Here is a 19132-nt window from a genome sequence, read left to right as displayed (position 1 = left end):
CCGGAAGTACGCATCAGTAACCCCTAAGGTGAGGTCTCTGCTCTTATGGAGTCCACTGTCTAGTGAGCAAGACAGTGGCCATGGAAGAAAAAGGTCACTGGTGGGGACTGGGGGCGGGTGTCCAGGGGAGGAGGGGCCGCTGTCCCAGCACCTTTGGGTTTCTCCCAGCAGTGCCCTTCCCTTCTGTGTGGCCAAGTGCAGAGCAGAGCACCTGTCTCTCCCCTCCTCACTCGGTTTCTTTATGAGACGTTATAACCAAATGGCCAAAGGCTTGGGCTTGAGTCAGGCCGCCCACTCACAGGCAGCCTTCAGTGATGACTGCAGATCCGACCTCGGGCTAAACCTCCCTTTCCTCTTCTGCACAGTGGAGCCACGCTTGCAGCTCCCTCCCAGAGCTGCTGCAAGCACGAAGCTCAGTGTCCTCCTTCCGTATTTATTCTTATTGAAGTACAGTTGATTTACAGTGCTTTGCTAAGTTCTGCTGTAAGCAGAGGGACTCAGTTATAAACACGTACACACTCTTTTCTGTGTTCTTTTCCATTATGTTTATCCCGGGAGACTGGATCTAGTTTCCTGTGCTGTATACAGTAGGCCCTTGTTTATCCATTCTAAATGTAATAGGTTGCATCTGTGAACCCCAAACTCCCAGTCCACCCCCCCTCCACCTTCCTTTTGGCAACCACAAGTCTGTCTGTGTCTGTGAGTCAGTTTCTGGTTTGTAGGTATTCTTTTGTGCCGTATTTTAGATTTCACATATAAATGCTGCCGTCTGGTGGTTGTGTCTGTCTTTCTGACTGACTTCACTTAGTAGGATGGTCTGTGTTCATCCACGTTGCCTCCAATGGCATGATTTCATTCTTTTTTATGGCTGGGTTGTATTCCATTATATAGACGGACCGCATCTGCTTTATCCATTCTTTCTTTGTTCCTTTCCTTTTCTTCTGGTGCTTTAATGATTTCCTTTCCGTTTATGCTTGTGTTCTTTTTGGTTTCTGTGAATTATACTGTGGTTTGATTTGTGGTTGCCCTGTTTTTCAAGTATGTTAGCCCCTTCCTGTATCTGCTTGCTTTGGACAGGTAGTCATCTAGGCTCAAACACATTCCAAAAACAAATCGTCTTCTTCCTCTCCTTCCCCGCATTTTATGATTTTGATGTCCCTTTTCTCCATTGTCTTGTGCATCCTTTGTTGCTCATTGCGTGTGTCACTGCCCTCACAGATAGTTTTCCCTTTTCGATCTGTATACCGGCTAATGTAGGTGGATTCACTTTCCATTTGTGATTTCCTCCCTCCTGTATCTTCCTGCTGCTTTTCTGCTTAGAGAAGACTTTTCAGAATTTCCTGTATGATAGGGTTAGTACTGCTGTATTCTTTTAGCTTTTGCTTGTCTGAGAAATTCTTTATCTCCTTCCATTTGAAATGATAGCCTCTCGGGGTAGAGGACCCTAGGACTTTGCTGCCTGAGAACACAGGAGCAGAGAAGGACGCTCTGACAGCAGTCCGCCCCCTTTCCTGGGCCTGGCCGTGTCGATACCTCGCGCCTCCAGTGTAAGGCAGGCGGTGAGCCCACGCCCCTTCCATCCTCTCTTGGCTGCGGTCCCCTTGGTGAGCCCACACCCCTTCCATCCTCTCATGGCTGCCGTCCCCTTTCCCGTCTGCCCGTCACCAGCCCCGGGCTTCCCCGGGTCTGCCCTCGGGAGCCGAGCCTCAGCGCCTGCCCAGCCCTGCGGGGGAGCGTCTCTGGCCGGCAGCGCCTGGTCGTCCCTCTGTGCTCTGCCCTCCACACCCCCTGGCTGCACCCTCCTCCAAATCTCCCCTTGTCCTGGCTGACCTCCCTGCCGGTGGGGGGCTTCCCCGGTACAGAAAGCTTTCCCCTTTCACGGCTCCCTGCCCGGTGCGGGTCCTGGCCCAACTCCTCTTTTTTAATCCCGCTTTTGTCCTACCTGGTTTTGTGCAGATTTTCTTACCCGTTTTTGGAGGTCTGAGGTCTTCTGCCAGCGTTCGCTAGACGTTCTATGAGACTCGTTCTCCACATAACTGGTTTTGATGTCTTCGGGGGAGAAGGGGAGCCCCACATCCTGCCTCTCTGCTGTCTTGATCTGATCCCGAGCCTTCATGATCTGTGATGGTTATGCTGAAGCCATTTCTTACTGCTTTATGCAGTTCATCAAGGCCCTGTACAGTATCCCAGAATACTGTTTAAAATACTTAAAAATGGTTTTCTCTAACGCCATGTGCAGTCACATGGATGAACCTAAAGACTGTCGTGCTGAGTGAAGTAAGTCAGAGAAGAGAAATTTCCTATGACATGCCTTCTATGTGGAATCTAAAGACAAATGAACTTATGAAATAGACAGTGGAGCCAGCCTACGGTTGCCGAGGGAGAAGTGACAGTGAGGGGGTTTGGGACTGACGTGTACCCGCTGCTGCATTGAGAATGGATGAGCAACGAGGACCTCCTGCACAGGGGACTCTGCCCAGGTCACGGCACCACAGGGGACTCGGCCCAGGGTCACGGCACCACAGGGGACTCTGCCCAGGTCACTGGCAGCACAGGGGACTCTGCCCAGGTTATGGCAGCACAGGGGACTCTGCCCAGGTTATGGCAGCACAGGGGACTCTGCCCGGGTCACTGGCAGCACAGGGGACTCTGCCCGGGTCAGTGGCAGCACAGGGGACTCTGCCCGGGTCACGGGCAGCACAGGGGACTCTGCCCGGGTCACGGGCAGCACAGGGGACTCTGCCCGGGTCACGGGCAGCACAGGGGACTCTGCCCGGGTCACTGGCAGCACAGGGGACTCTGCCCGGGTCACTGGCAGCACAGGGGACTCTGCCCGGGTCACTGGCAGCACAGGGGACTCTGCCCGGGTCACTGGCAGCACAGGGGACTCTGCCCGGGTCACTGGCAGCACAGGGGACTCTGCCCGGGTCACTGGCAGCACAGGGGACTCGGCCCGGGTCACTGGCAGCACAGGGGACTCGGCCCGGGTCACTGGCAGCACAGGGGACTCTGCCCGGGTCACTGGCAGCACAGGGGACTCTGCCCAGGTTATGGCAGCACAGGGGACTCTGCCCAGGTTATGGCAGCACAGGGGACTCTGCCCGGGTCACTGGCAGCACAGGGGACTCTGCCCGGGTCACTGGCAGCACAGGGGACTCGGCCCAGGGTCACGGCAGCACAGGGGAGTCTGCCCGGGTCACGGCAGCACAGGGGACTCGGCCCAGGGTCATGGCAGCACAGGGGACTCGGCCCGGGTCACTGGCAGCACGGGGGAGTCTGCCCAGGGTCACGGCAGCACAGGGGACTCGGCCTAGGTCACTGGCAGCACAGGGGACTCTGCCCGGGTCACTGGCAGCACAGGGGACTCTGCCCGGGTCACTGGCAGCACAGGGGACTCGGCCTAGGTCACGGGCAGCACAGGGGACTCTGCCCGGGTCAGTGGCAGCACAGGGGACTCTGCCCAGGGTCACGGCAGCACAGGGGACTCTGCCCAGGTCAGTGGCAGCACAGGAGACTCGGCCCAGGGTCACTGGCAGCCTGGCTAGGAGCGGGCTTGGGGCACATGTGCACACGTGGACACATGCATTTATACGGCTGAGTTCCTTTGCTCTTCACCTGAAACTATCGAAGCGTTGTTGATCAGCTGCGGCCCAACACAAAATTAAAAGTTTTTGAAAAAGAAAATCTGTACAGTGGAAGTAAGGAAATACTTAAATAAAATAGCAGTCAGTCACATAGAAAAACAAAAGCGGTTTCCTGAGACTTATTTCATCAGCCTCCATCCTCGTTTTGTTTTTCCTGCCGTAACGCCGCTTCGGTGTGTGATGGCAGGGCCGGCCTTTGTTTTGTGGTGCTGAGCCATGCTGTGACCTTGGGAAAGTGACTCCAATTCTCTGGCTTCTGTCGCATGCCGGACTTGAGGCTCTGCCTTCAGGAGCCTGCTGGGCTGTGGCTGATCTGCCCTAGTCCCATCCCTCTGATGACAGGTGGAGGGTGGAGTCTGTGCCCTGACGCCTCCTTTCTTGGCCCCCAGTGTTCCGTGAGCTGTGGTTTGGGAGTGAGGAAGAGGGAGATGAAATGCAGCGAGAAGGCCTTCCAAGGCAAGCTGATAACGTTCCCCGAGCGGAGGTGCCGCAATATTAAGAAGCCAAACCTGGACTTGGAGGAAACCTGCAACCGGGGGGCGTGTCCCACCCGTCCAGCGTACAGTCCAGCAGCTGGGTGGTATTCGTCGCCGTGGCAACAGGTGAGCACAGAGAGATTGAGGGGGGTGAAAGTTCAGTGAGATTCCGTTTACAACTGCTGCTGTTAGGGACCCGTCCAAACGACCTGAGTTCCTGGGCAGGTTCCAGCATCGGTGAGCCTCCATTTTCACATCTACAAAACTGAGATGATAACGTTGTGCAGAGTTAGGTTTTTTCTTTTCTTTTTTTCTTCCAATGAATAAGTAATACAAAGCAGTTGGTCCCAAGGTACTGCTAATGTTCACTGTTGTTGCTGCTATTAAAACCACCACTAGCTCCTCCTGTGTTTTAGAAATGCTGCTCAAGAGTCTTGACTCACATGCTTCTCGTGTTTCTGAGTAGTGTCACTGATGGCTAGCATGTGTCACACCATTTCCATGCACTGTGTTACATACTGCACACGCATCTGTCTCCTCCCTTCACCCTGGAGCTGACGCTGTAAGCTCACTCAGTCATGCTTTGTGACCCCGTGAGCTGGAGCCCACGAGGCTCCTCTGTTTAGGGATTTTGCAGGCAAGAATACTGAAGTGGGTTTGCCATTTCCTCCTCCAGGGGATCTTTTTGACCCAGGGATGGAACCCACGTCTCTTGTACCTCATGCACTGCAGGTGGATTCTTTACCAGCTGAGCCACTGGGGAAGTGGTCTTATTTGTGGGTATTATTGTCCCTGTTTTGTGGATGAGGCTGGTAAAGAGGCAGTTGATCAGCCAATGACACACAAGTTTTAAACTCAGATGTTACAGGTGTCCTTTTCCTCAGAAGACTTGGAAGAAACTTCAGAGGCATCAGTGTGATGCTTATGAGCTGGGATTGGTTTGTGATGCTGAGTCTGAGAGAACAGCACGTCCTCAGGAATCCAAAGCTATGGTTTGGTTGATCCTTGCATTGTTATAGCTAACAGGTGTTGCATAGCTCTTCAGAAAAAACAACTCTGGCTTGAGAGGTGCTGCCAGCCTCACCATGAAATTGGATTTCTCTTAAAATTGTCTACAATTGTTTTACTCATTTAACAGACTTGGCAATTGACTCATGCAGAATTATTTAGATCAGATATAAGCAAATAATTACCAGTGGCAAATCTTCTCCCCCTACTGCTGCCTGTTTTTGTGGATAAACTTTCATTAGACAACAGCCATCCTCATTTGTGTGTGTTGTCCATGGCTGCTTTAGTACAGAGGTGAGTAATTGCAACCAAGGTCGTACAGCCCATAAAGCCTAAAATATTTACTGTTGTGAGACGGGAGTTCCCCACATGGCAGAGTAGCGGTTTGCAGGCACACGGAAATAACCGCTATTTAAAGACCAGAACCTACCCTGGGGCCTCAGATGGTAAAGAATCTGCCTGCCATGCAGGAGACGCAGGTCCCCTGGAGGAGGGCATGGCAGCCCACTCCAGTATCCTTGCTGGAGAATCCCATGGACAGAGGAGCCTGGAGGGAGAGTCAGACATGACTGAGTGACTCACACGTTCACCAGAAAAGAGCTTCTACAACTAAAGACCGAAGAAGGAGCCACGATGAGGTGGGTGGGACAGACAGAGTCGCAGTGCACATTTCAGAGAAAAACCACACTTGCAGAGCTTGTCCCCCAGGAGCAGGGGGTCTGCACTAGGAAGACGAGCCCTCAGAAGGTTTGGGCTTGCAGGCCAGTGGAGCTCACGTTCAGGCGTCCCAGAGCGCCATGGGAAACAGCCACACCACTCTTCCAGGATGCGCTTTGAGCTCTCAGGCAAAGCAATGCTGAGAAAGGCGCCTGGGCAGACCTCCCGCCCATCCTGCAGAGTCTTCTGGAGAAGGAATCAGCTGGGACATACCCCGGGGCAGAGACAGTGGCATCAGACTCTCTGGGGGCCCGTCCTACGCAAGGACACTGGTGCTGCAAGCAGCATTCTGTAATCCCCCTCCAGCTCGTTAGCCTGGAGTCCCCAGGCCAAGCCCAGCCTCCCAGTGAGCGTGCCGTAGCCGCAAACCCAGCCTCTCCCGCCAGCGGATGGACCCCAGCCTTCCACGGTGGGACCCAGCCTGCCCACCAGCGGCCTGCACCAGCTCGGAGGCACCTTGGCTGCCCGCCGCCCTGGGGTCCAGCCCCCCTCGTCACCAGGCCCACACAAGCTCGGAGACGTGCTGGACCTCACAGCGTCTGTGTCAGAAAACGGCCCCCTCGCCACCACCTCCAGGGCTGGCCACCCCTCTGGACTCAGCCGCCAGACCCCAGGACCCGGCCTTGCCTGCCCCGGGCTGGCACTCATTCCGGGACCTGACTGTGTGCTTCAGGAGGCAGCATCTCCCTGACCTTGACCCCACCAGAATTAAACCCATGCACTTAGGGGCGATTAATCTACAACAGAGAGGCAAAAGTATACAGTGGAGAAAATAGTCTCGGCAGTTACTGGCGCTGGGAAAACTGTGCCAGAAATGAATATATTTTCTCATCCCATGTACAACATAAACTCGAAATGGATTAAAGACTGAACTGTAAGACCAGAAACCATAAAACTCCTAGAAGAAAACATAGAATGTCCTTGGACATAAAGTGGAGCAATATTTTCTTTGGATCTGCCTCCTCTGGCAAGAGAAACTAGAGCAAAACTAAATAAAGGGTATCTAATTAAACTTAAAGACTTGTTCACGGCAAAGAAATCTGTGGACAAAATAAAATGACAGCCTACTGACTGGGAGAAAATATTTGCAAATGTTGGTGAAAAATAAGGGGACAATATCCAAGACATATAAACAACTCAGTGTCAAAAAACAACCCAGTCAAAAGGGGGGTGGGCAGAAGAATTGAATAAACATTTTTTCCAATGAGATGCAGATGGCCAAAAGGTACACAAAAAGATGCTCAGCCTTGCTAATCATCAGAGAAATGCAAACCACAGCCACAGGGAAATACCGCCTGACACTGCTCAGTACGGTTATCATCGCAAAGAACACGGAAAACAGCTGCTGGTGAGGAGGTGGAGGAAAGCCAGCCTCCGTATACTGCTGGTGAGCGTGTAACCTGGGACACTGTGGAAGACAGTGTGGACGTTCCTCACAAAACTGGAAACAGAACTGCCTTATGGCCCAGCGGTTCAACTCCTATGTGGTGTGTGTCCAGAGAAAATGAAAGCGCTAATTAAGAAAGATACACGCAGCCCAGCGTCCATGGCAGCGCTGTCTACAGTAACCAAGGCACGGAAACAAACTCAGTGCCCCCGACCCGTGAGAGGATGCAGAACTAGTTATATGGGCTACTCCCCAACCATGAGGAAGGGTGAGACTGTGTCATTTGCAACAACATCAATGGACCAGGAGGGTATTATGCTTAGTGAAATAAGTCAGACAGAGAAAATCAAATATTGTTTGTCACGTATGTGGGAGTAGAAAAAATGTAGCAAACAAACCAGTGATTACTGAAGGGGGAGAGGCATTAAGAGGTACAAACTACTACATGTGATATGTATATATGTGTATGTGTGTATGTGTATATATATAATAAGCTACGAAGACAAGGGATTAACCAATATTTTATAATAACCATAATGGAATGTAATCTATACAAATTTTGAATCATTCTGTTGTATACCTGAGACTAGCATAGTATTGTACATCAACTATACCTCAGTTAACAAATTAAAATACTCACTTGTTCTTCACAAAAATAGTTAGCCATCTTCTGACTGAGATGATTTGGTAACTGATAGAGCTGTCTTTGAATTTAGCGCTAATTCCAAACCTCATACTCTCTTTACCGCAACATGTTTTTTCCTCTCAGAAGCCACTCTGCACAGTGATGCTTCTCCCAAGTGGAAGTCCTCACCTGTCCACAATAAAATAGGAAAAAAACAATAAGGATAATGAACTGGGTAGTGAACTTTTTTAAAAGCAAAATACTTATAAAGATTAATTTAAAGGGCTATCTTTTCTCTGGTAATATTTTCTTATTTGCTCTTTTGTTAGGAAATATCTTTATATGTGTGCCTGGAAAAAAATTACTGGCCAGTCCTTTTTAGTCTTTTTTTTTAACCTTCCGTTGGACAGTGACATAATGGACTTCTCCAAAACACAATATCCACCATGCTGTCTCAGAATTTGGCTGGGCAGGGAGGACATAATTCCTAAGCTGTCTCAGAGCATTATATTTCTTTGGCTGTCCAAGTTCTGAACCATCCCCTCCACTATTGTATCTGCAGAGGTTGCCTGGAATTCTTTAAATACTGTGATGAACTGGCTGGATGTGTCTGTATTCGCTTCTGCATTCCTGTGGCAGCTTCTGTATGCCTGGAACCTCTCTTCTTCCTGAGTTAACTTGACTGGGAGACACAGGCTCTCGGGGGAAGCAGATGGCATTTGCTTCAGAGCCTTCTAATCAGATCAAACGGCGCCCGAAACGTGTTAGAGGAGAGGCTCAGTGGATTCATGTGCCCAGCTCTGGACAAGCCCTGTTTCATCGACAGGCACCTTGGAAATGTCCCGAGGCATGGAGCTTTCTCTCCCTGCTGTCGTGACGTCAGGAAGGGCCGGTTCCTGACTGCTTCCTGTCCCCCTCTCCTGCAGTGCACCGTGACGTGTGGCGGAGGGGTGCAGACGCGCTCTGTCCATTGTGTCCAGCAGGGCCGGCCTTCCTCGAGTTGTCTGCTGCGGCAGAAGCCTCCAGTGCTGCGGGCCTGTAACACCAACTTCTGTCCAGCTCCTGCCAAGAGAGGTAAGGCACCCCACCACGTGCAAGTCGGCTTTCCTCCCCTCTGGAGTATCTGTCCAACACCTGCTGCATCCAGTTACGCAGCTCCTGCCCAGACTCTCGGGGGTGCCATTCACACCAGAGTCGGCGTGAGGAGCCCTCCTGAGAGGTGTGCAAGGCACGCACATCAGGGCAGTCCCTGATGGTGGTCAGCTCTAGCTGGTGCGCGGGTGTGGTGCAAGGGAGGCTCTGGGGAAGGCTTCCCAGAGAGGGCCTTGTCTCCAGGCCTCCTGCCTGAGGCGGGTCTCCTTGTATCAAGAGGAGTGAAATGAGAAGGCAGAATGCAGGACACAAGCCCAGGCGTTTCTTCCTGGCCACACATGGGGCCTCTAGTTTTACTCAGGTGGGGATTCCTCCCGGTCCTCCCAGCCCCATCCCCAGTACACGGGAGGATCCCTGGAAGTTACATTGAGGAGGGGGCCTAGAACAGAACGAGGACTTGTCTCCTCTCTGCAGGAGGCAGGTCCCACGTCCAGTGAGGGGACGAGGTCCCACGAGGGTAGTGGCGGTGGGAGTCGCTGGATATGTATTGTGAGGTCCAGCCAATGATACTTGTCAATTGTTTGCATGTAGGATGTGAAGCTCGCTCTGGGGTTGTCCTTAGTAGTGTAAACAAAATACCAGACTCATAACAGAAGCTCAAATCATCAGCTATTCAGTTCAGTTGCTCAGTGGTGTCCAACTCTTTGCGACCCCACGGACTGCAGTACACCAGGCCTCCCTGTCCATCACTGACTCCCGGAGTTTATTCAAACTCATGTCATTGAGTCAGTGATGCCATCCAACCACCTCATCCTCTATTACACTCAATAATCAGCTATTAGCAATCATTATTACAACTATAACCCAATGCAATACTTACTCTGATAGATCGTGAGACACCTCACATCTGATTCCTGACTTACATCTAGCTTCCAGCATAAACTAGATGTTGAAATTCCATGCTTATCTCAGGAGGGGTAAGTGGTGATAGTGCTGTCAGGCCCATGATTTTTGTATCCTCCAGTATTTCCACTGCATCAGTAGGATCATCTCTACAGTCTAAATAGAAGCTGATCCAGACGTACATTCTGATTGATTAGGGTACATGCTAATGGACTGGGGTATAAGACACTATATTAAAAAATAACTGAACTTGGAGATTATATACATATAGACACATAGGCGAAGTCTTCCTCTCATGTCGCGCTTGTATCTCTATTGATATATCCTAAACTAGTCTCCTGGTGCCTACCTCCACTGCATCCCCATCTCAGTAAACATGACCCCGTACTTCAAGATGCCCAGGTCAGAACCCCGTAGTCACTCTTGATTCTTCTTTTTCTCTCACACTCTTTACCCACCTGTCAGCTAATCCTCTAGACTCCACCTTCAGAATATAACCAGGACTTACTGGATAGAAAAGAACAACTCCATTTCATCCTCCTACCTGAGCGGAGACTCAGTATGGCTTGAACTTCTTGTTTTGGCCGTGAGGTGGAGGGAATTTATTTTTTTCAACAAGTACTTCTTGAGCAGCCACTCTGTGGCAGGTGTTGGCAACAGAGCAGTGAAAGAAAGTCGATCAGATATCTGCTCGAGGCTGCCATGCTCTGGAGAGGAGGTGGGCCATGGGTAAACATAAGATGTGATAAATGCCAGCAAATAGGATGCAGAGAAACAAACCAGGAAATGGTGGTCCTTCCTGGGGGCCAGGGGCTTGCTGTTCTCATAGGGAGGTCAGAGAGGGCAGTGCTGAGCGGGCACCTCTGAGCAGAGGTTTCAGGGAAACGAAAGGATGAGGTGGGGTCTGGATCCTCGGGTCACTGTAGAGACCGTAGCTCTGACTCCAGTGAACGGGATCCAGGGGGAGGGTTAGGGGCAGGGATGTGCCAGGGATGGGCGCCTGTTTCAGAAGGATTACGAGGCTCCCCTGGGGCCGGGAGGAGTGAAGTGTGTGTGTGTGTGTGTGTGTGTGTGTGTGTGTGTGAGTGAAAGGGAGCTTTAGGCAGAAGAACCACGGCTTAAGGAAGGAGCCGTCGCCAGTTCATAGGAAGATCAGATGCAAATCGGGAGCAGCAGAAGAGGAAGAGCCTTGTGAGCCGTGTCCCGGGGCTCAGGGGCGAGCCGTGAAGGGTAGATTCAGGAGGGACGTGACTGGGTACCCGTGGGTGGTGTGCAGTTTGCGGGGACTTGAGGGTGACTTAAGACTTGCAAAGAGGAGGAAATTCCAGCTCTGAATGACAGCGTTTACTCACGTGTAGGGGTAGACCCTAAATAGTTCTAAAGTTAAAAAAAATCCTCGCAAATCCAGTCAAAGGACTGAGCCCTTACTCCTAAAACACACATTTATGCTTACAGGAAGAAAATTGTGTGTATAACTCCGTGTGCATTCTGTAACACCTGAGGCCCTTGGGGGTAAAAGCCTCTGATGCCCCGTGTTCGCTTCCAGTAGGTAATCACCCCTGTTATCCTACACAAGGAAGGAAGTTTAAAAAGACTGGTGCTGACTTAAATTCATGTCTTCACAAATTGGCCATGAGATTTGATTTAAGCCTGCACAGAATGTTGCAGCTGGGCCTTCAATCCAGGTCCTCCGCTATATGAGGTTCGTTGCTCCCCAGAGTAATGAGCCTGGAGTAGTGGCAGCAACCCTGGGGTGTTTATTAGAAGAAAAAAGAAATCTGAGTCCTCGCCCCAGACCTTCTGAAACAGAACCAGTGGTTTAACAACATCCTCGGGGATGTCGTTTTTTAGGGGAAATGCCTTGGAGGCACAACAGTAGTTTCCAGCTTATTTAGGAGGATCAGACATTAAGCTCAGGCTGGAGATGACTTTTTTTGTGTGTGTAAACATCCACTTGCAATCCAGTGACCTTAACCTGTTTACATTTTGTTAGTGGCTACGGTGCTTTAGGAGCCTGGCGGGCTACAGTCCATGGGGTCACAAAGAGTCGGACCCTGCTGAGCGAATGACACTTTCACGGTGCCTCTGGGTGCCTTCATCCTGCTTTTTCCCCCACAAAGTCCTCATGTCTTATGTAAGAACCCCACGGGGCCAAAGGCAAGTCGATCCCAAGTCTCTGTAGGCCCTCACCATAAGGAAAAGGCTAAGAACCTGTCCTAATGCACTGAACATTTTTTTCTCACCATAGAGGATCCATCCTGTGTAGACTTTTTCAGCTGGTGTCATCTTGTTCCTCAGCACGGCGTCTGCAACCACAAATTCTACGGCAAGCAGTGCTGCAAGTCATGCACCAGGAAGAGCTGATCTCGATGCCCTCCCATCCCGCCAAGGCCAGGGTCTTACCTCGCAACCTCCGGAGAGACCAGCCCTCTTTCCATCGAAAGCTGAACACTGCAGACCCTGTGTGAGCTGACTGCCATGTTGGAGGGGCTGCTCTCGAGAACAGCCTTCTTGTTCATTTCCCTAATGCACACGGTACTCAGAAGCACTTGAAAATGGGAAGCAATGACAAATCGGACTTACAAAAGCATAGAACACAAACAGACCGGCTTTGCTTTGCACTGTTATAGGAAGGAGGTGATGACTTGCCATGAGAGAGAATAGGTTTGAATTTTGACCAAGTGAGATGCTTGTGAACTTTGGGGACAGACCCCACCCCAGGGAACCTCAGAGGGTGGGTTTTGGAAATGTCCTTTTGGACTTCAGGTCATAGCCTGAGACTTGGAGTAATCTGATGTGGGTGGAACACGCTGCCTAACTGTTGCTCAGAGCTCAGAGTTTGACCGGAACTGTGGACGCCCCAGACCAGGAGTTGTACAAATGCCGAATGGTGCTCACGATGGTGCTTGCTGCTGGACTAGCAAGCTTCATGTCCTGTTTCTCTGGTGTGTGTGTGTGTGTGTGTGTGTGTGTGTGTGTGTGTTGTTTTTTCTTACTTCATTTAAGGTATATTCTGCTTATATAGAGAGTCTCCAAGACTAAAATTCACAACTTGAAAAGTATTCTGAGGCATATTCTGAAAACAGGGCAACGTGGACAAGTTAAGATCTCCACTTAATTGGAAGTCACACTCTGAAAAAAGAAAAAGAAAACATAACCACAAAGCCCTGTTGCCCTACACACTCTGTCAACCTCGTCATTTTTGGTGCTAGCCAAACAAGTACTCGGGAGCCTCAGGTCTGCTCTTTGGGAATCAGCATGTGCATTTCTGGTAGAAACCTAAGAGGAGACAAAGAGCAAAATAGTCCTGTTTGGAAGGATGGGAAAATGTCATTCATGATGCTCCCCACGTATTATCAGAGATGCTTGGAAAATTAGAGGCCACTTGTGGTTTTTTTCCCCTGGCAACTGACATGTTTAAATTTGCCCTAGGATTTGGTTAACAAGGGAAAAGTCACAGTGGCAATTGAGAAATCCATCCATCTTCTCGCTATGTGAATATTACTAAATCATAATATACCAGGACATTTCAATGAACAAGTGTTTTGTAATCTTTCAGATGATATTTTCAGTCTTCAGAAGCCAGCTGTTGGTAGGCACTAATGAGCTTAAAATTGTTCTTCATGGGAAAAACACCACACCATTTTGCCAAAACCAAAGTAACTTACAAGACGGTGTCCTTCTGTAATATTTTGAGATGTGGTTATAAAGGGCATATTTATATAATTCTACTCTGTTCCTCAATGTCTTTGATGAATGTAACCCAATTTTACTGCTTTTAAAAGTCTCAATTCAAACAGGGATTTGCCTGCTCAGCATAACCAACCAGACAGTGGTTTGTTAAATTTAGAGCCTCCTTTATTCCATTCTAATTAAAATCATACATTCTCAAGTCTCAGAGAAATAATGATTAGAATATTCTCTCAGTCTCCTGGACTTGGCCTAGAATAGTGGCCATTTTATCATAAAAATAAACATAGGGCTCCATATCACTACCCCCTTGCCCTCTGAAAAAAATTTCAACTTGTTTCTTTATATAATTATCATTTTATTATTTTATGGAAAATTAATTTATTAATAGCCTATTCTTATGTGTTCTCACTTGCTTCTCTGAGGAAGTGAATTAATTCTGAGGAAAAGTGTTGAATAAATAAACATGGGGTATAGAGAAAAGTCAAAATATATGTGTAATATTTAATTATTTTATAAGTTTTATAATAAAGTGTTCTGTTTCTTTGTCTTTGAAACTTGTTAAGTTCCTGAATAAGTTAGCAAGAAGCTGGTCTTTACCAAGGTGATCTAAGTGTACAAATGTTGATTAAGAATCTCAATAATTTCTCGAAAAGCTGAGAAAAGATTGGAGGGAAGACATTAATCATTTTTCTTGTTTGTGCTTGAGGAAATTAGAAACCATTAAATACTGGAATGAAACACGCGACATTTACCATCTCATGGAAATACAATTTTTTTTCTACTCTGACTAGTCATGTAATCATTTATTTATGGAAATCATCCAAGCTAGATAAGCCATAAATGTAGGGGGTTTTCTATTTTTTTTTTCTGCCACTTGAAAATCTTTTTGCAGAAAGAAAGAGGGGAGGGAAAGGAGCAAGGAAGGGGAAAAAAAACTAAGTAATAAATTAAAAAGCAAGTTATTCAAGTTTCCTAAATTTCAAATCTTCAGACCAGAGGGAAATAAAAAACTATCTTGGCAAAGTAACTCCAAATGACCTGAATAAACTATTTTTTCCTGTATATATATATAATACATATATATAGAATATATATATTTATAAATTTTTAAAATTATTTTATAAATAATTTATAATTATATATATTCTATATATATAAAATATGCATGTATATTTTAAAAATATTTAAGAGGATTTTAAAGTGAATTATTGCTATTTTGCAAACATAAAAATTATTATTAATAATGAAAAATAGAATGGATGGCAAAAAAAGGTACCTTCCTACTTTCTACCTTTTGGTAATACTATTAATAAAAACAACCATGTTATCTCATTTAATCCCCACATCAGGAGTGGAAGGAGTCTGGAACAACCACAGGATGGTGTCCTTTTCAAAGAGAGAGAGAAGGCCACCTGAGCCTTAGAATTCTGTTGTGGCCCCTGAGATGCACGTGAAGAGGGTGTGACAAAAAATGACCCAGCAATTCTGGGCAGAAGAATTCTGGGCAGGGCAGGGATGACCCCCGGTGGGGAGTTGAGGATGGAGGCAACACGTTGCCTCTTAGCCTGCCTTTTCAGTAAAGGACACGCAAAGATGATCGCTGTTGTTCTCTAATAGCCGTTTCTCTGCAGGACGGTAGTGTCTCCTGGGCAACAGGACCTGAGTGTGGGAGCCTGCAATGTGAAGTCCTCTAGGATGGAGAGAGAGGACGGTGGTCTCGGCGTGGATTCTGTATGTCAGCCTTGGGAAGGCTGACCTCACGGCAGCGTGTATCATGCAGGAATTAACAGCACAGAACCCATGAATGCTAAATGCAATGTAGGAAAGGCCACTTACTTATGTCCCATATGGGTTTATTTTAGAGACTGTAAAAATCTGTATGCAGATTCCATGTTTCATCTGCCTCACCTTACCTTTCCTGAAGTAAGACCTTAAGGCCTCAATTCCTGATGGTCACACTGATGCTGAGGCTCGGAACATCTGAAGTGACGTCATCAGTACAACCTAGGTGGCCGTACCTTCCTCCTCCGGAAGGGACCAAGGGTGAATTGATTCTTGAACTGCTGTCATCCATTTACTATAATCCTGAATTTCCCTGGAAACCCAAAACACTTCTACTAAATTTTTTATTTAATCATGTCTATTTAACTTAAAATGATGTGAACTAAAGAAAATACAGTTTAAAAAGTAAACTTTTTATAATTCCTGTAAATGGAAAATCTATATTGTTTCCCATAAATAGAAGGCAAATAAAAGCCCACTGAATAGCATTCACATTTAATTTTAATTAAAAATAAAATACAGTCACTATAACTGCTTCACAGAATTCATACCTAAGAAACATTTTTCAGTAAGTGAACTGCTCCTAGTCCCTCTAGAATGTTTGGTTTAGCATCACTAAGCTTTAGATAAAATTCTGTGTCAAAAAGATTATTTTGGCCTTGAATACCAATTCATATTTGTACATAGAAAAGGCAGATTATACCCATTTGATTGTGCCTATGGTGATAGAGTTAGACATTTAGAATTGTTCAACAAGTTTTGTGCACAGAGAGGCCATCAGGAGCAATATCCAGAATGCATTTTTCTAAATGTATCCAGTTATTTGTTGGTTTCTGCAAAGCAACAGTAAAGGCCTTCAGTTCAGTTCAGTCGCTCAGTCGTGTCCGACTCTGCGACCCCATGAATCGCAGCACGCCAGGCCTCCCTGTCCATCACCCATGCACAAAACCAGCATCCTCTTTGAACATTATGATGAGATACTTGCAAAGTATTTCTGTTTCCTCATCTCTTGTTTCATAAGGGACAGTTATAATTAGTAATTTATACAGTTGTTGATTGGTGGAACAGATGAACGACGTTCAGGAATTGTTGCCAGCATGCTGACTGGGATGAGAAAGAGGCACCGCGGTCTAGGAAAAGGAAATCCTATAGGTCATTTCTCCCCAGAAGCCCAGTTTCTTGCAGCTCTCTTTGCTTCTATCACCTTGGCCTCCCGATTTAGGCTCCCTCTGCCCCCAATAGGTTAGGACATCAGTTGACATTACCAAGTGTTAGCCCTGCAGCACCCATAGCCCGTGTCGGAAAGCACTCCTCTAAACAAACACCTGGTACTCTGAATTCTCCATCCTCTCGGCTAGCAGACTTGCTAAATGTGGTATGCAGTCCAAAGGGTGGCCCTTTCTCTGTTACTGATCAGAGCCCTGGGGGAGATGGCCTTTGAAGATAAACCAGGGCCAGGAGCTGTTCCGGTGGAGGCGAGGCCCGGACACGTTTCTCTTTCTGAGCCCTTCTCTCCTTTCATGTGGCTGGAGCAGAGGAAGGATGGGGCAGCCCCCACCCCCAGCCCTTGGCAGAAGGTCTAGGAGGTCTCCCCTGCTTGCAGGCTTCCATTTCATATACCAAGGGGCCTAGTGTCTCCTATTTCTTGGAAAGAGGGTCCACTCTCCCCTGCCCTACTTCCTTTGAAAGTCAAGTTGTGTCTAGAAATGAGTCTCAGGACAAGAATTTCTAAATAATTAGCTCTGTTACCATCACCTAAGGATGTATTTTACACAGAAACTTCCCAGGCCTCATTCCAGAAATTTAAGTAACCTGGGGGTAAGACCTGGGCATTTACATTTTTAAAGGCATTCAGGTTTCTTCAAGGAAGAGCTAGTTTAAGTCTAGGGCGAATAAAGAGGGGCCTGGGTCCGTCTGCCCTGTGCAGGCGAAGGAGGCCCTGGCACCCCGCCCTCCACTGCAGCTCTGCGGCGTGTGGCCCACAGTCAGCAGAGAATGAAGGGCTCTGGTGTATTCTCAGAGTGTATGTTTCACCTGGGAAACTCCTGTGCTGGCAAATGCTGGGTCAAGAAAAGACATCTCAGGGGACTTCCCCGATGGTCCAGTAGCTAAGACTCTGCACTCCCAACCCAGGGGCCATGGGTTCGGTCCCTGGTCGGGGAACTAGATCTGACATGCGTTGTGTGTGTGTGTGTGTGTGTGAGAGAGACACTCAGTCATGTCCGACTCTGCAGCCTCATGGGTTGTAGCCCACCAGGCTCCTCTGTCCATGGAATTCCCCAGGCCAGAAAACTGGAGTGGGTAGCCGTCCCCTTCTGCAGGGGATCTTCCCAACCCAGGGATTGAACCCAGATCTTCTGTACTGCAGGCAGAATCTTTACCATCTGAGCCCCAGGGAAGCCCACAACTCAGAGTTAGCATGCCACATGTAAAAGTTCATATGCCTCGACTAAGACCCAGCACAGGGGAAGAGAAAAAGGAAGAAAGAAAGAAAAAGACTTACAGGAAGGGACAAGGTCCCTGCTCACCTCTTCTCTCTTCCCGTTCCCAAGCATGTCAGTAGTCTACAGAGGGGTTCAGAGGACAGTGGGACACCAGGATTGAGGGAAATCGGCCATTTCTCTCAGCCAAGCACCCTTATGCAAGAGCTAGGGTACTGTCGTTTGTTTTCTTAAAAATGGGTGGGAGGTTGCCTGAAAGAGAGAAGCCATTGAATTCCCAACGGAAAGTGTCTTTTGGCAATCACTCCCAGGGCTGCTTGTGTGTGAGTGAAGAAACCCACAGTGCGTGGAGACTGTGGTACTCCCGAGAGCCAGAGTCAAGCAGAAGGAAGCCTTCCCTCCTGTTTCCTGCCCAGACATTAGGTGCCAGAAAGTAAATCAATCATTTTTATGAATTATGCCAACTGTCACTTCCTGACAGTTTGCCAGAAATCCACTGGCTGACTCGACTGAGTGAAAATAGGAGAAGCTTCAGCTTTTGTCCAACAGAAGACAAAAGAAACATCTTTTGTAATACAGGGAAGACCTACTAGAAGATGCTTTGGGGCTATGCTAGAGAATAAACAGGTTAGTTCCATGGTTCTGGACTTCTGATTTTTCTGGTTTAATGACTAATTTTATTAAATTAAGGGTTTTTAAGATTGGTTCCAGATATTTAAAATGAACATCTGTCTATTTATATGTCAGCATTTTTTAAAGCAGTAAAAGAATAATTGTATTCAGTAAATACCTTTGTTATGATGCCTACATGATGCAGAGCTTTTATTACAAGCAGAGAAGTCTGGTGAGGAGGCAAACTTTTCACACTGTCATGGGAGTTAGCATTTGTGATCACATTAAGTCTCTTAACATACAATCATATGGACCCTCTTATATAGTTCGCTCTGCCTAAACTAACATTATTTCCTGCATTTTTGCTATCTAAGATATATTCATTCTTCAACAAGCATTTATTGAGCATTTACTGTATTTCAAGGTCTGAGCATGGAAACAGATCCTGTTCTTTATCCAAAGGGACTGATTCTTTAAAAATATGAGACGTTCATTTGTGAAACAATCTGGCCGTAGTCCAAAGTCATAGAGACCTAAGATTTTAAAAAAAAAACTTCTTCACATTTGCATTCACCCCACTCAACCTTTGAAAATGCTTGTTTTCCCTGTATTGTTGCCAATATCACATAATGCTAATCAGGATCACGTGAATGTGAGGAGATCCTTCTAAAATAATAAAATCCCCCAATTATAATTAAGCAGAGTACTCTGCTTTCAAATACATGTATAAAAGTTATGACCTGGAAGAGAAG

At 47.6% G+C, this 19132-nt stretch overlaps 1 protein-coding gene across 1 annotated transcript in view; it reads left to right on the top strand.

The window, feature by feature from the left end:
• The window catches only part of ADAMTS18 (ADAM metallopeptidase with thrombospondin type 1 motif 18), a 140373-nt gene extending 128050 nt beyond the window's left edge, over positions 1–12323 (top strand). The window contains exons 19-21 of the mRNA XM_061134047.1: positions 4034–4246; positions 8784–8931; positions 12101–12323. Coding sequence (XP_060990030.1) covers positions 4034–4246; positions 8784–8931; positions 12101–12216 — 477 coding nt within the window. The 3' untranslated portion in view covers positions 12217–12323. The remainder of the gene's footprint in view (positions 1–4033; positions 4247–8783; positions 8932–12100) is intronic.
• The last annotated feature ends 6809 nt before the right edge of the window (positions 12324–19132 follow it).

Source organism: Dama dama, chromosome 4 (assembly GCF_033118175.1).
Source record: "Dama dama isolate Ldn47 chromosome 4, ASM3311817v1, whole genome shotgun sequence".
Classification (NCBI taxonomy): domain Eukaryota; kingdom Metazoa; phylum Chordata; class Mammalia; order Artiodactyla; family Cervidae; genus Dama; species Dama dama.
The sequence above is the reverse complement of the archived record's forward strand: the minus strand, read 5'-3'. Positions and strand labels throughout refer to the sequence as shown.